This window comes from Nipponia nippon, unplaced genomic scaffold (assembly GCF_047370975.1).
Source record: "Nipponia nippon isolate SJK-2023a ecotype South Korea unplaced genomic scaffold, ASM4737097v1 scaffold_13, whole genome shotgun sequence".
Taxonomy (NCBI): domain Eukaryota; kingdom Metazoa; phylum Chordata; class Aves; order Pelecaniformes; family Threskiornithidae; genus Nipponia; species Nipponia nippon.
Window position 1 is genome coordinate 832956 of NW_028262324.1, and position 16048 is coordinate 849003.

At 44.8% G+C, this 16048-nt stretch overlaps 1 protein-coding gene across 23 annotated transcripts in view; it reads right to left on the reverse strand.

Moving 5' to 3' along the window:
- NCOA6 (nuclear receptor coactivator 6) overlaps positions 1–16048 on the reverse strand; it is a 55312-nt gene that overhangs the window by 6446 nt on the left and 32818 nt on the right. For 3 of the 23 annotated variants that reach the window (XM_087749346.1, XM_087749347.1, XM_087749345.1), the window contains 5 exons: positions 15852–15973; positions 11967–14951; positions 10273–10341; positions 8317–8353; positions 1654–5667 (listed from right to left, as the gene is read on the reverse strand). In XM_087749346.1, the coding sequence (XP_087605472.1) occupies positions 5355–5667; positions 8317–8353; positions 10273–10341; positions 11967–14951; positions 15852–15973 (3526 nt within the window). In that variant the 3' untranslated portion in view covers positions 1654–5354. The other 20 variants (XM_087749354.1, XM_087749352.1, XR_015702853.1 and 17 more) reach the window with 17 other exon arrangements.

A 16048-nucleotide genomic window follows, 5' to 3' on the forward strand; every position in this document is an offset into this window, starting at 1 on the left:
TCATCTAGCGCAGCCCGGTACAGCAGCCCTCCTCGCTGCATTAAGCCGGGCTTAGCTTGCTCTCCTCGAGGGCTCCGACCAGAGCTGCTCCCCAGCCAAGCACATCAGTGGGCACCAGCACCAGGGTCCGTGGCTCCTTCCAAGGCTCCTTCCCAGGTGTAGGATCTTGCACTTGTCCGTTCCCAAGGTCCATGTCCGTGTAAACGGCGACCCTGTCCTCATCCGCTTCCCCCAACGTGGTGTTTTCTGCAAAGCTGAGTGCATCCCCTCTCTTCCCCTCGTTTCTTGGTGCAGCGGACCTCACCTGCAAAGATGACCTTCCAGCTCCCCGTTCTCCAAAACCTCCCAACTGACCTGAGCAGCGACGGCGGCGAGGCCAGGCAGGGAGCAGGGGCAACGCCGGGTTACCGGCACGCTCGCCCCCGCCTTTCGGGCAGGCTCGGTGGGTAGGATGTCGAACAGCAAAACACAACGGGGCCGCTCCCTCCCCACCAAGGACTTGGGAGAGGCGCGGGGCAACCCGGCCTTGTCCTTGGCACACACTGACGTGGAATAAAGCCGATTTTGTGAACCGGCCCACTGAAGATGAAGGCTAAGAAAGGCAAGGTGGAGGATGGAAGTAGTAAAAATGGGCCATTTCAGAAACTGCTTCCTATTGACTGTACTCCTGTGTGTGAGCACACACAGAAATACATACACGCATATATAAACGTGCAGGCATGGATCTATAAACCTACACGCATATATAAACGTGCAGGTATGGATCTATAAACCTACACGCATATATAAATGTGCAGGCATGGATCTATAAACCTACACGCATATGTAAACGGGCATGCAGGGATGTACAATACTTTTTGTGGAACCCAAGTCCACATCTCCCCCTGTGAAGCATGAGAAGCGAGCGGGGGCTGGAGAAGAGGGGCCCTCGGGGCGCGGGAGGAGGCGGCTTTCCCGCACCGACACCCGACTTCTCCCATGCAAGAGACACGGAGCATCCAAACCGCGACAGCGAGGACCAGAGCCATCAGCCTCTCTTACCTTGTGCACAAATAGGTAATTTCTGTCATGATAAAAGGTGACAATTCATATTTAATGACAACTTATATTTAATCAGCCTTTTGAGATACATAAATACGTTTTTAACATTCCGTAAGAAAAGAAAAAAAGGTAAAAGTATCTATTTGCGCACAAAGCAACAAGCAATCTGCAGAGAGCGGCCTCTCAGTTGCTCACCGTGAGAGCTTCCCAGAAGAGGCTGACCCACCTTCCGCGGCAGGACAAACCAACCCGGCACCGCTGACGGCAGCAGAGTCATCCAGATAAACACACTTCGGGCTACCCCATTTCAGAAAGTCTTCAAACCATTTAACACGGCATTTTTTTCTGCCGCGTTTTCCTGCCGAGCAGCCTCCCCCGTGGGGAGCGCCGTCCCCGGGGCCTCCTCGCTCTGCAGGCACTGCAGGCACCCCGAGGGCAGGAGCGGGCCCTGCTTGGCGAGACCAGCCGCATCAGTTAATTCGGTTGTGGCTAAACAAATTCCCCTCTAAAGCGCCATATAAGGAGCTTGCAGGCCCAGAGCTCTAAATAATCCCTTCCATCTTCCGTTCGGAACGATGCTGCGGTGGCTGCTAATAATACCACAACGCAAACTGTAGGACAATAACATTTATTTAGAGCAGGAGGGATTCCACATTATACAAACCCTTAAATTTATTTTTTTGTTTCACTGGTCCATTTCTACAACAAATACATCAGATCTACTATATAATAAAATTATTTACATTTCCAAACAAGATCGGGTTTGTTTATAAACCCTCTTACTGCTATTCACATACAGTACTTAAACGACAGCACAATACATTATTTTAATACCTAAAAATGACAACCCTGTATTCTAATTTGTTTATGAAAAGTGGAAACAAATAAATTTACAATTGTCTTCCCCTCCCCTTCCATTTCATACAAACACATGAACCTAATGTGCTAACCCTGGACTTCACTTTGTAAATCCAGGGGGTTTTAGAAGAACCTGGTTTTTATATCTATTTATCTGTTTTTTAGAAAAAAATCATTTATTGGGAACAGTATAATATTAAAATGACTTACTGTACAGAATTTTATTTAAAAAAGAAAAATCACAGCTCAAAATTGCTATTGGTAAATTCACACTCATTTACAAGTTTCATGTTTCCATGCAGTAATTTACTTGGATTTTCTTCTTTTTGACTGCATTGCACTGGCACTCGTTTCTGAAATCAAGAGAAGAAAAAAAGCATGGATACGAAGTCGGTAAGCCATTCACCAGAGGTGCACAGAGTGCCCTTTCATTTCTCCAAAATCACACCGGAGCGGAAAGCTCTGCGGACCAGCGCTGCCGCAGCCCCGACTCTTGGCAAGAGGCGGCACGAGCGGAGCCCCTGCCCTGACAGCCGCCGGCAGCGACACAGCACCGAGTCCCCCAGCTTCTGCTAGGACGCTATTTCCCAGCGTTGCGAGTTTAACGTTTAGGAAGTCCTAACGTAACGGCCTTAAAAATAAGAGTCGTGTATTTTTAACTGTTCTTAACTTCAGTTCCCCACATGCCACAGCTTGCTCAGCCGTGCCACGGCGGGAAGCCTCCCTGCAACAGCAGCACAACCCGCGGCCATCAGACCCAAGCATCATGGAGATGGTGTTACAAAAAACTCAGGAAGATATTTTGGGGCCTGCCACGCAAGTTAAGAATCTAGTTGTTTGAGCCCTTGGAAAGTCAGGTCGTTAGAAAACGAGTCCCTTGGGCGCACACCATGATTCGCAGAAGAAGAGAAAGACAGAGATTACCTAGCCGCACCGCAGAACAACCCGGGCACTCGCAGAAGCTACAGTGACAGCAGGCGACGTTTCCAGTGCACTTACCAAGGCACTACGTTTCCATTTCGAAACAAAGAAGGAAGAGAGTAAGGACCAAGGGTATTTGCATCTTTAGATTTTTTTTTAAATGTGATTTTAAATGTTGGCAATGTATCTTTGGCTCTTCAGAATATTTTCCAAAAGCTATTAGAGCTGTGTGTATTTTAAGAGTCAAAAGGGAAAAAAAATTTCCAAGACACCTAAAACTAGAAAAGCAACGGTACGACTCCATGGCTGTTAAATGTTGCATTAAAAAAACCCAAAATACTCCAAAACCTCAACATTTCAAAATTTAACAAACTCGAAGCTACGGTAAATGCTGCAACAGCCCTTGCCAGAAAGGTACTCCAAAAAGGGAAAATACCAAGACAGTACCAGTTTTCAGCAGTGAAACATCTGAACAGGCACGACTTGCGGCCACCGGAGCTCCCTCCGAGCAGCAAGGCTACTTTGAAGTACCGTGGCCACAGCAGCATTCGCTGTGCCATCCCTGCCGCCGCTGAAGTCTCCGTTTGGGAGAACCAACGGGGCAGCGCTCAGCAGGGGTCGGTACCTGTCCCAGCACCTTGTGAGCATCACCAGCCCCTTGTGAGCATCACCGGCATCTCCCTCGCCTGCTTCTAACCAAAACCTGCGCACCAAAGCGTGCCGAGTACACACGGACGCGGGCTGACTTCCAGCGTGGCCTCTCCTCTTACAGTCATCCTTCTGCCTCCTCCTTCCTGGTGCCTAGCAAGGGAATTCCTACACGAACTGGTCAAAGTCTACTTCTCTCTCCCTGCTCCACTGAGGTTTTTCCTAATTGCCATTTTTACAGTGACCTTAATCAGCCTCTATCTCAAAAGGGAACTTCTCCCGGCCCCGCATTCACTTCAATATGGATTAGCGAGTTTCTCAGGACACAGATAACGTAACTGCCCGTGTCTAGGAAGAGGCCAGGAGCATACAAACAAGTGTGCCTTCTTAAGCTACGACTGACTAATAAAAACGTAGAACAGAGTAGGCACGAGTGGCAAACCTCGTTACGCCTCCTCAGCTACCTCACCCACCCTCCGGCCTGGCCCCTGCCGCAGGAGAGCCTTGGTTTGCTCATCTTCTCTGCAGCTTGGCAGTAGGCAGTTGCTTGCCTGGAGCTGGGGCACTCAAAGCCCACGGTACTCCACGGTCAGCCGGACCCGTGTTTTCAGGCAGAACCCCTAGACACTGCGGCAGTTTCAGATGCATGTTTTAAAGACAGTGATTTTACTTACAGAGGTAAACGAATAACACAGCCAGTACAAACCCCCTAAGTGAGCTCTGGTATTATTTAAATTTGAAGTACTTTCATGTTCCCACATTTCCAGAATTTGACGTGCCACTGGTTGTCATCTTTAGGTTTATTCATTTCAGTATGTGGGGCAGGTCACACGCTTCAGATCCCCTCAAACTCAGGAAGGTATCACCAAATCGATTTTACATCGGCTTCACATTTTTCAAACTTTTCTTCACAATCATGAAAGAGAATTTATTTTTACAATACAGACTTAGATTCTTCTGCACAATCCTGCCACAGGTAGTAAATTTAATTAAATTCAGCAGCCATAAAAGTGCAGAACATACAGGTCCCTCTGCGTAATCTTTGAGAGTCACTGCGCAATTACGTATAGCTGGAAGTCTTCTCTGAAACTCTTAAAATGCAAATATTCTTACCATCAAACTTTAGTATCTTCAGTACGGAAAATGGTTGCTGAATTCAACTTGACTTCCTTTTATAATAATTTTATATTAATACTTCTCTGTTCTGTATCTTATCTTTAAAATATTGGTCGAATGTTGCCTCTTGATGGTCTCTCTCTACCCTCTCGCACACCTTTCATCCATCAGAATTTTTCTGACCCTTAAACACAAGGAGCTGACAGAGTTAGCTTCAGAAATGCAGAACGGCACCGCGGACCCTGCATTCCGGTAATTGCCGTGCGTACCACACAAATGCTGCATACTTTGTTAAAGACTGTAACCTGTGTAGAAATAAGGCACGTCAGCAACCGCTAATGCCATGGGTTAATATCTGTAACTTTAGGATTTCACATGTTCTTGGAAAGAACAGCTGAGGCTCCGTGCGCCAGCACACAGCACCCCTCGAGGCTGCAGGCTGCCCTCCAGGCAGCGTTCTGAGCGTGCCTGAGCCTCAGCGTTTGGCTGCGCGAGAGCTGACCGTGCCCTTGGGAAGACTTAAGCATTTGTCTTGTGTCTTTCAGGCTTCCGGTAAAAAAAAAAAAAAAAGTCACTTTTTTACTTGAGTGCAGTCCTTTTAATGGCAACACATTTCTGCCAAGAGAATGCAACTTCCACTAGGCAAGTCTGCCGAACGCTACGTTGAGGAGTACGGCAGAAAACAAGTTCCACAAACTGAACCACGGGAAATTCGTACAAGATTTACTGCCAGTACAGATGTTGGTAAATACTGCAACACCAACCTGTGTCTAAATCATCGAAACTAGAGTTAAAAGCACACATTTGCAAGCTGTAACCCACCGTCCTGAGCCAGTTATGGAAAGGGTTATTACTTGGGGAAGCACGTTATTCCTGCCCTCTCCAGAGAAAGGACGGCTGTGCATTTTACCTTTTGCAGTGCTGGATGCAGACGCTGGCCTGGAGGACCTCTTGCGCTGTCCATTCTCTACAGTTTCCTGTGAAGCGGCAGAATCCTCTGTTCTTGAATTTCTTCTATTTGGAGTTTTAGACTTTTCACAATTCTCTTTTGTCTCATTACTAATAAAGTGGGACAAAATATTTCTGATGAAGTGTAAGAAGAATTATGTTTTTCTATGCAACTCAGACAAGCTGGAGGATGGACCGACACAGGTACCAGTTCCGGACTATTAGCACTGAAGATATGAAATGCTAGAGATACCAGAAGTTTTACCAGATGAAGAATGACCTGAGTAAGCCAGAGTATAGTCCGTTTCTATTAAAAATTATCAGAGGATACAGAATTGAGAAGTCCTCAAAGAGAATATTTTCAACATTAGAAGACCAAGAAATTAGATGCATTATAAATTGTCTGCTCTGTTTTCCACAGGTGCCACCATTACTGAAGTCTAGGAAAAGCAAACAAGTTACATTAGAGACTGCTGCGGTATGGGAATACAGAGGTGAAATTGCAGATGAACACAAGGAGGAATTACGAACTCTTCAGTGAGTACGCCAGCTTTTGCTTTTACTAAAGAGACTCACTCCATTGATCCAAGTGATTTCTTCACATCTTAAAAAGCTTAAGGTTTATTTAAAACTTTCTTCAAGCTTTAAAGCTTGAAGTTAAAATCTTTTTTTTATAACAGAAAGCTTTTTCTGCCATAAAAAAATAATTTTAGGTAGTGTGGAAATCCACATTTCTTGTCACTGAGACAATAAATGGAGTGCTACGTTTTGTAATTAAACTCCTCCCTTATCTGATCACTCTTAACCCGGTAAACTCATCCTGAGGTTTGGGCGTTTTCTCCTTAATGCATTAATGCCAGACAATTTCCAAGGACTAAGTGGATTAAGCTAAACTTATCTCCTGTGAATTCAAAGGTAAGTAATTAATCAAATAAATTATTCTGCCGATAATGGAAAAGGAGAAAGAAAACTCATTTCACGCCCTTTGGATGATGCCTGCAAGATTTCAAGACAGGCTGCCTTAATCGGAGAACTGACTGGGCAGACACAGAGCAGACCCGTGCGCCAGAGGTTCCACCACAGCGTCGCTGTTTCAGAGGGCGCCCTGCTCCGAGAGGAAAAACTACTACAAATACTTGTGGTTTTAAGTAACAGATATCTGAAATAAAACACAGTTTGTCAATGAAAGGAGAGACAAACATTCTCAAGCGAGGAAACACACAAGAGAGGAGAATATGGAAGCACATGGATTGGCTCAGGTACAAAACAAATATTGAAATCTATCTCCCCGTAAGTACTATGGGCAATCTATAAACTGATCCCCCAAACAGGTCACAAACTGGTCTTCTGCTGAGTAACCTGGGCAGCTGAAACACCAGCCGCCTTCTTCAGGGGATACCCGGAGGTGAGCAAACGGGCACCATCAGCCGAAGTTCAGTTAGTACAGATAATTTTTACAGATTCTAGTGACTAATCCATAGCTTGGATCGTCTCATAGGAACCAACACATCACTTCTCTCCTTTTATAGGAGGAAATCAAGTTGGCCCAAGTAAAAATATTTCCAGTGCTTTGCAGGTTGCAAGGTTCCTCTAAGGTTTGTACCGCATGGCGTTTAACTCCAGGAGCTCAAAGCTGACTGCTGTGAGTATCAGCCGTCACTAGACGCAGTTTGCCTGAAAACTGTCCTTCTTTTCCGGTCTTGCTCAGAAAAGCACCAGTCCAGAAAAACCCAAACAGAAATGCACTTGGGTAATTTGATGTGCTGAATGAGTTTGGAGAACGGACACGCAAGGACACTTCATCCGGAGAATCCGCTCATCTGCCAACTGTCGCACCTTCAGCTTTTTAGAAAAATTCTAGCCTAAAAAAAACTTGTTGTGAAATCTCAGTTCATCTCTGATATAACTAGAAAGATCCCAATCCACGTGAAGGTAACTATAGTTAAACATTCAATTCAGCATCATTCCTGAGCTGAGAAAGTGGATTGCGTTACCTCCCGTACAAAAGACGACGCTGCCTTATTTGCTGATGCAGCAAGCGAGTGAATCGCACCTCGTGCCCTGGCTCAGGGGATCCCTCCGCCGCCGAGGGCAGCATCCAAAACCCGGCCAGCTGTGCCAGCAGTTACCCAAAAACCTTACGAAGGTCTGCCGTTACAGCTGCCTCCACGGAGTTTAAGAGCCTGGCGGGTTTAGAATCTAACAGAAACAGATCTTGGAAACCACGTTTTCTTTTGGCAGAACACAGCCATTGGAAGTTTGATCTTTTAATTACTGAATGTCTTAATTGGGACAAGATGAAGTTTCTATCTGGCTTTCCTATCAGGTTTCGGCAAAGTGTCAACAAACACACACAGAGGAAATCTGGAGAAAACAGCAACAAAGGCAGAAGAACAACAAACTTTAGAAAGACTTTCAGAAAACAAAAATTCACATGACAGCTAAGCTGCAAGCTTTGGGGGTTTTACTTTTGATTTGTTTTCAGAAAGCATTGAACAGTGGAACCATGAAGACCCTTCCAGGCCGTGAAACGCTCAGGCCTGAAGGGATAAGAGGGAACACTGCCCAAAGCATGAAGACAGACGCGGGAAAAAGCGACCTTGCATTCTGCATTTCAGCAATGTTTTGAAACATTCAACTAGCCCGATTTCTTAGCAGGACAGAAAGGGTATGGACAAGAAAATGAAAAGCAGTAGCAGAAGTTGTGCAATTGAAGCAAAGAGAAAGGGAATTCCTCCCACGAAAGCTATATCTACTCTGAATCTACACAAACTATCTCCTTACCTTTGACCAGCAACTACTGGAGCATTTGTTTCAAGTTCTACAAGAGAAAAAGATAATTTTAAAGTCTGCTGTAGAAGTACATACCCGCTGACAAGGCACGACTCGCTCACATTTTTCGCATTACGTATTAGGTCTGAAGAACAAACTTCTGTCATCTGTCGTTTCTCTCAAAGCAAAGCAAGCTGGCGTATCAAACAAAGCACCGCATCAGCCAAGTGCTCCTTCTGATTATGGCCTGCACCGGCTAAGGCAGAGGGAAGTTAAAAGGAACCCTGCAGAAGAAAACTGTAGAGAAACGTCCGGACAAGGGCTACAGTCCTCTCCCTTCTTTAACTTCCATTTTAGACAGTTTATTACTTCTAAAACTTCTAGGTTTTATTAGTTTAAACCTTAAAAATACTAATCTGGATCTATTATGCATGTAAAATTTTGCCTTAACCCAACCACCTCTCACAGCAATATCTTCTAATGCAAGGCAAGACAATTTTCTGAAGCCTGCTTATACTTCTACTGAATTGGGAGATGATGTAAAGAGAAGTCCGACCTGCCTCCTTTTTCTCTCTCTCTCATAGTGATTTTATACATACAGATCAGGTCTCCTTGTGAGTCTTCGCCACAATAAACAGCTCTCCTTTTCATCATAGAAGATTTCTAATCTTTTTACTGTCCATCTTCTCATTCTCCCCACACCCACCAGATCCTTTGTAGAGAGGGAGCATCTATACCTAAGCACAGCACCTCTCGTGAGAAAACTGCCGCTGGTTCAGGGATTACCATTACAGCGTAACGTATGACCTGACGTTTGTCTGCCCCACTGCCTACAGCGTCCTGCGTCGCACCCTTGGACACCCGACCACCTTTGGGCAGCGCCGCACAAAACTCTGGCTTGGCCTTTAAGATCAATTTAGTACCCGAAGCTTGGTAGAGCGTGCACAAGGAATAAAGGTGTAAAAAAGAAAGAAAACAGATAACATCTGTCCCCTTATGGCAAATGCCCCTTATCTTCGGTGTAAGTGTATATAGCACCCTCTGGGAAACACAGATGCCTTGGTAACAGAAGAAAAACAGACTAAGCAACATAAGGAAAGAGTTACATTGCTTTCTGCCCAAATTTGAACAGGGAGAATATTCAATAGTAAGGCCCGATAATGTCAGTGCTTCCCCCAGCAGGAACTGCCCAATGCAGCCACGCCAGTGCCGGGGCAGCGCGCCGGATGCAAATCGACAGGCTGCCTGAACGCCGTTGTTTAAGTGGAAGTTCAGAGAAAGCAATTCAGTATAGTTTTTACTTTCTGAAAGCTCTACTCCTAAGCACATTAGAGACGGCAAACTGATGGAGAGTGGCACTTCCCACGCACAAGTCCACGTCTATCCATTCTCCCCACTCGTCTTGGAAAGTGCTTTTTTAAACCAGCACAGAATTGGTGGTGAAACACCACGATAATAGATGGCGACAACAAAACGTCATCTGCCAGGGCTCCATCCTCGCAACGCTGCTGAGGGGTCATTAAAAGCTGAACAGACAAAAAAAGGGTTACAACTCTAAAGCTTATGTTCCCAGCACGGCTTTCGAAAATATTTTCAGAAGCGTCCCATATAAAAGAAAAACTCCTATTTGCTCTTAACAGAACCTCAAAACTCAAACACAACATATCATTACAAATCCAGTCCCTCCAGCTTATGACTGAATATCTAAAAACTGCCTTGGTGATTCTCTGTAATTTGTTTTACTTGATCCCCTACTGAATCTCCAGCAAGGCTTTGGGGACTTCTAAGGCATAATGTATCTAACAAAGAAAAGCAATCCCAAAAGCACAAATAACAACCCCCTCGCCAACCCCCAAACTACCGAGCATAATAGCGACCAGTAAATATGCATTAAGCTAAATGCATTTGCAGTTACAAACATAAAGAGTTTAGTTCACCTATATTCTGCTTTTCCAAAGTAAGATTTACCTGTTCTTTGAACAGTACTTTCTGATGTTGCAACTGAACTTTTTTTCTGTGTTAAATGTTGAGAGGATGCTAGAATAGAAGTGGAGGGAAAAAGCATTATTTTCAAAGGGAGTCACAAGAATTTTCTGTTGTGCGATCGGGCTGCTTTTACAAAATGCTCTATCTTCCAGCTATCTCCATTTTTTCATTTACAGATGCAATTTTTTTAACGTACCCTCTACTTTCCCCCCACCACACACACCTCCCCAGTTTTAAATAAAACTCTGCCAAAACTATCCCAAGCAAGTTTTCTCCAACTAGAATAAGTCATGAAATTCAGTATCACAAAACACATTTTTAAACGTAACAGTTTTTCACCAGACTGAGAAATTAAAGTCCTAGAAGTTAAAGAGTTTGGTCTCTCTCAGTTTAACGCTCATTTCAACAGCAGTTCTGGGGAAAACCAGCATCTTTGTTCATGAATCAATGCAATTTAATTGAGAGAGCGAGGGCAAGAGTGCAAATATGCTCCAGAGGCAACCCTGAAGTCCTTTGGCAATGAGATGATGTGACTTAACATTTCTTAGGTTGCCAAGTTAAAAAAAAAAAGAAGATGGAACAACAATTCTTGTTGGGCTAATGCCTTCTAGGCTTCTCTTATATGTGATAATGAACTTAGGGAGAACATGACAAAAGGTTAAACATTCCTGTTTAAATAAAGAATATCCACTTCCATTTTCCTCCTAACAAACCAGAATTCCTTCTGCGAGGCTCAAAGTAAACATTTCCATTTTCTAGTGGCACACAGCTACGACATACATCTAACAGCCACGGGGAAGTCACATCCAAGCTGAAGTTCTCGGTTCCACTGACTTCTGCGGATTTTGTCTTTCATTATCTTCTGTGTCTAAATTCATGATGGATTCAGACAGCTTACTTCAGGAGCGATGGTTTATTTCCACACCATTTTCAATAGATTAAAAATGGCATTAAGAAATAGCCGCAATGTCATAAATAAAGTCTGTCAGATGCTCAAATTAAAATAGTAAAGGAGAAAACAGTTCAGGTGGGAAGGCATTTTATGTTTTTGAATGGGGTGCAACTCACTTATAATCACTTTTTCAGGTATTTCTCTGAAATAAGCATTTAAATTTTTCCCTAGACATGGGGGGTTTTGGTGTTTGTTGGTTTTTGGTTTTGTTTTTGTTTTTTTCCCCTTCTGGAGGTTATTCAGCTATTTCCCAAGAGGGCTAAGGTTATTCAAAGAGGGAACTAGTATTATTAAAATTAACTCAAAATATCATAATTAAGTCAATAAATTGGAACAAGTTACAAAAAGCCTCTGGCAAAACTGAAGCAGGACACCAGTATATCTACCAGTATAAAAGGCACCTTAAGTATTACTTTTGTCAGTACTGATACCTCCACTTTTTCTACCCACTTCTAACGGTTACGTGAAATCACTCCTCTGTTACTGCACCCCGTGTTCCTGACAAATACCTCATTTAAGCAGTAACTGGAAACTGAAATAGAACATTGAAACGTGAATCTTAGTGAAATACAAGCCTGTGTTTCACTCAGATCAGAAACAAAAAAGCAGTGGTCAGCCTTGGCTACAGTGTCTATATTTTATTATGTTCACGGAAAAAAGCACCTAGGAAGTTTACAAAAGCAACCTCATTTCTCCCATTTACGCAGGGTAGCGCTGCACTTACCTGCACTTTGTAGCAGCTCCTGATGCGCTCCTGCTTTTTCCTCCACCACACCAACCCCAGTCTGCTCAGCTGGTAAACCGCCGTGGTTGCTACCATTAGTGCTTGGTGCTGCAGGTGCGAGGTCCGGGACTGCGGGAGTGGTTACAACCGACAGTACGCTCGTAGGAGGAGTGCTTGTCGATGCGCCTGGAGACGCGGAGGCAGGAGCAGCAGCCGCAGTGCTGACACTCGAACTGCCAGGCCCAGAAGTGCTCTGTTTTATAAGACTGGGTGCTGGAGGCGTCACAGTTTTATTATCTAGTTCTGCTGGCGATTGCTCTGTTCCCAAACTATTTGGGACTGACGTTTCTAGCCCCTGACCTTCTGCTTCTCCATCCAAAGCATATTGCTCTTCCCCTTTCTCAAGGGAGCCAGTGACTTTCTTGCATGCTTTAGTCAGCAAGAGTTGGCCAATCTTGTCTACTTTTCCCTTTCCCTTACTCGATGACACAGGACTGCGTCTGTTCCCAGATCCTGGACTACTCGTAAGAAGAGGCGAAACAACAGGTCCAGACTGCGTTGCTGTAACAGAGCACTGGTCACTCGACCCACCGCTTTGAGAAGTCTCCTCTGGGCTGAAGTCTTTGACTTGCTGAGCAGGAAGATGTGAAGGGACACTGGAAGAAGTTGTAGCGGGAGAAGGCAGCTGAATAGGAGGTGCCAAGGGATTAAGAACCAGTGGCCTGCTGGTGGGAATACTAGAAACAGGGCTGCTGGATGACGTGCTGGGAGGAGCGGGCCCGGAGGAGAACTTTATATTCTGCGGTATATGCAAAGGACCAACAACCGCGACCGACTGAGGCATTAGACTAGAGTTAGAAGTCATCGGGGCTGCTGGAATCGTACTTGATTGAGAGCCCTTCATAACCTGAATTATCGACGATGAGTTTATAAAAACGGGTGTAATAAACTGTGGCCGGGCGTTAGACTGAACTGTTGACTGTCCCTCAGAAACCATAACTTTGTTCCCTACGTTGGGCATTGTGACAACAGTCGACACTAACGCAGGTTGCAAGTGAGATGGCAACGGTGCTGATGTATTAGCAGAAGATGTAATAGGGTTTGAAGTTACAAAAACTGTTATCTGGTTGGGGGGTAAAGGACCTGAAATAGAAGAAGAGCTGACAGGCCTTTGCATTACTGGAGGAACACCCTGTGCCACGTTTGAGTTTATTTCTCCCGGTTCCTGGTGCCCTGGATTTGAACAGGGCTCGTTATTTTGAGGCAAGCTAAGTGAATTACATGGCTCTTTGCTCGAGGATGAATCTTGCAGTGGAGGGATGACAGCTATCTTCTTTAGCTCCTCACCAGTGGTGACTATTGGTGGCATTTCAAGACCAGTCAGCCCAGGGGGCTTTATGGTTACGTTAGGAGCTCCAGAATTATCGAGAAGTTGACTTAAAGAAGTTGGTGCCTCCCTCATAGCTGGAGATACCATGGTTTTACTTTCCTCCAAGACTGGAAGCTTACTGGTGTCTAAGGCTTGCCCGTCTTTTTTTGCCTGTTCTTCTGGAACCAACATTTTCATTTCTGGAGTAGGGATACCTTTCAGTTCAATACTGGGCTGGTCTTTGTTCCCTTGGACACCTTGTGCACTTTGACACTCGTTATCTTGAGGCACACTAAGGCTCTCTTTATTGTCTTCAGGAATGCCAGTCATAGCAGGTACCGAAATTGCAGGATTCTGATTACTTAGCATGTTATTATTTTGAAAACTTGTAGTCACAGGCGTTGGCAAAGAAGAGGGACCAGCCATCATATTTCTTTGTAATTCCATGTTCTGCAAGAGAGATGGATTCTGCTGAGTTGTCAATGATAATTTAGCTGCTTTTGAATTCTGTCTGCCAGGGCTTGGTGTAGTTTTCCTACTGGATCCAGGACTGGATCTTCGACTGTTGCTTGGACTTGCTCTCTTTGTTCCTCCAGTGTTGGTTTGTTTTCCTGAATTAATGACCACGCCCTCCAATTTGTGCGACTGTGGGGCAGCAAAACTAGACTGATTGTTAATGGTGAGATTTGATGGGGCTTGTCCAATGGCCTTCAAAGTAGTGGGATTAAGACCCTGCTGATCAAATCCTCTATTGAGATTAGGCCTGGGAGGTAAAGGAATATTAATCTGGGGGGGGAACAGACCAGCTATGGAAGCATTGAGTCTCTCTGGAGACAAGCTAATTTCTGACGGTTCTGTGCTAGGTGGACGGTTATTAGGAGTCTGAGGATAGTATGGCCTTGGGCTTGCTCTGTTCGGGGTTTTAGGCCTTGAAGTTTGTGATGGGGTGGCAACATTTGGAAAATGGTGCGTAAGAGCGCTAGGCAGAGAATTGGACTGCTGCTGGGGACTTGCACCTTGGGCAGTTGAAAGTGGGGATGGTCCAGGTTTGGGTCCCGTCATCATTAATTGGTTCTGTGAAACTACTAAATGAGATGTCAAATTATTCTGAGCTCCTGATGCTGGGGGGCCTTCAGCTCCGCCTCCTTCTGGAAGGGAGGATACTGATGAAACCTCTCCAAGGGGTGAGCTGGAAGGATTCTGTACATTATCTTGATAAACCATTTTTCTTGCATTATTTCCCAGAGGAGGATTGCCTGGCAAGGAAATTCTTTGTTTATCAGGAGATGGAGGCACCGATCCAGGACCTTGGAGGTTAACCATTACTGGCATGTTACCACTCTGCTGCACTGGCATTCGTTGAGCATCTGGATTCAGAGGCCCTCTGGGTGGGTGAACTCCTTGTGGTACAGGAAGCCTGACTGATTTGGGATCCTGCTGCATCATAAGCATCATCATCATCTGCTGCTGCTGCTGCGGTGTCTGCGGTGGTGCCTGGGCCTGCTGTGGTGGCGGCTGTGGCTGCTGCTGCTGCTGCTGTGGCTGCTGCGTATGTGGCATGAGCTGAGGTGGCATCTGCTGGAGTGGTCTTTGTTCCACTGGCTGAGACGGATAACCTAAGACGACAAGATGATTACATTCATTAAAACCAACCAAAGATCAGAGACAGCAGAATTTCTGTAATGAACAGGATCAGATAGGAAGTACAGCCAGGAGCCTGTTTATCTTATGCAAGAGCCACATTAATGAAGCAGGCTTTACAAAAAAGACACAGATTTTACTTAATTCTTAAAAATGTTTTTAGTTAATGTACGACTGACTTGCATGACATTTAATTGGAGATCTTTTAGCGTATCGTATCAGCTCCAGATTCATGCCACCTGAGAAGTCTCTGCAGCTGTCCATGGGCTTGCTTTCAAAAGCAGAGTTGGACCTTCACTAATTAATACTCCTTAAAACCAACTTAAGAGTTTGACAGGCCCTGTGGGACACGGACCAGCACACCTGCTACAGACCTGGCACTTTCTAGTGTACAAAGCAGAATCTGCCGTGTATTACTTGGCCAAAAACGGCGCTAAGAACCACCTCGGTGGCTTATAATACACATTCTTTTGCAGACTTTGATTTAATTCTCCCTACGTGGAAAGGATAATTTCAGCTGCAACATCTATTTCTTAATTCTGAAAAATCAGCTATTGGTTAATGCTAAACTTTTAAGGCATCAGTCTGTGCTACAGCCAGAAATACACAATTTTCTATCAATTATGTTATTGCTGAATAACTACAGTATTCAACATGATACCTGCAGGGTGATACACGAGAATGTGGCCACCTCTTCATTTTGAGCTAATTCAAAGAAAACACTTAAAGAATGGTACCAATTAGTTACTAGGAGGAAAAAAAAGCTTTGGACTTGAATGTGTGGTAACACAAATAAAATAGAATGGTCACAAAGATCAGTTAAAAGCTCTCCTACAGTTATTACATTCAGATAATCCACAGAAAAATCCCACTACCTGGTGGCCTACTTGCAAACTCTGAAAGTTTAGGGCCTGAATTATCTAAATTCATTCCTTGTTCTCCAGACGTCGACGACTGATCGCTCTCCTCCAGGCCAGCTGGACGTGGCTCTGAAGAACTGAAAGAAAAATAATTGCAGTTAAGATCCAGCCCTCATATCAGTGTTGGACTTCTGCTTCCCTAACTAAGTACT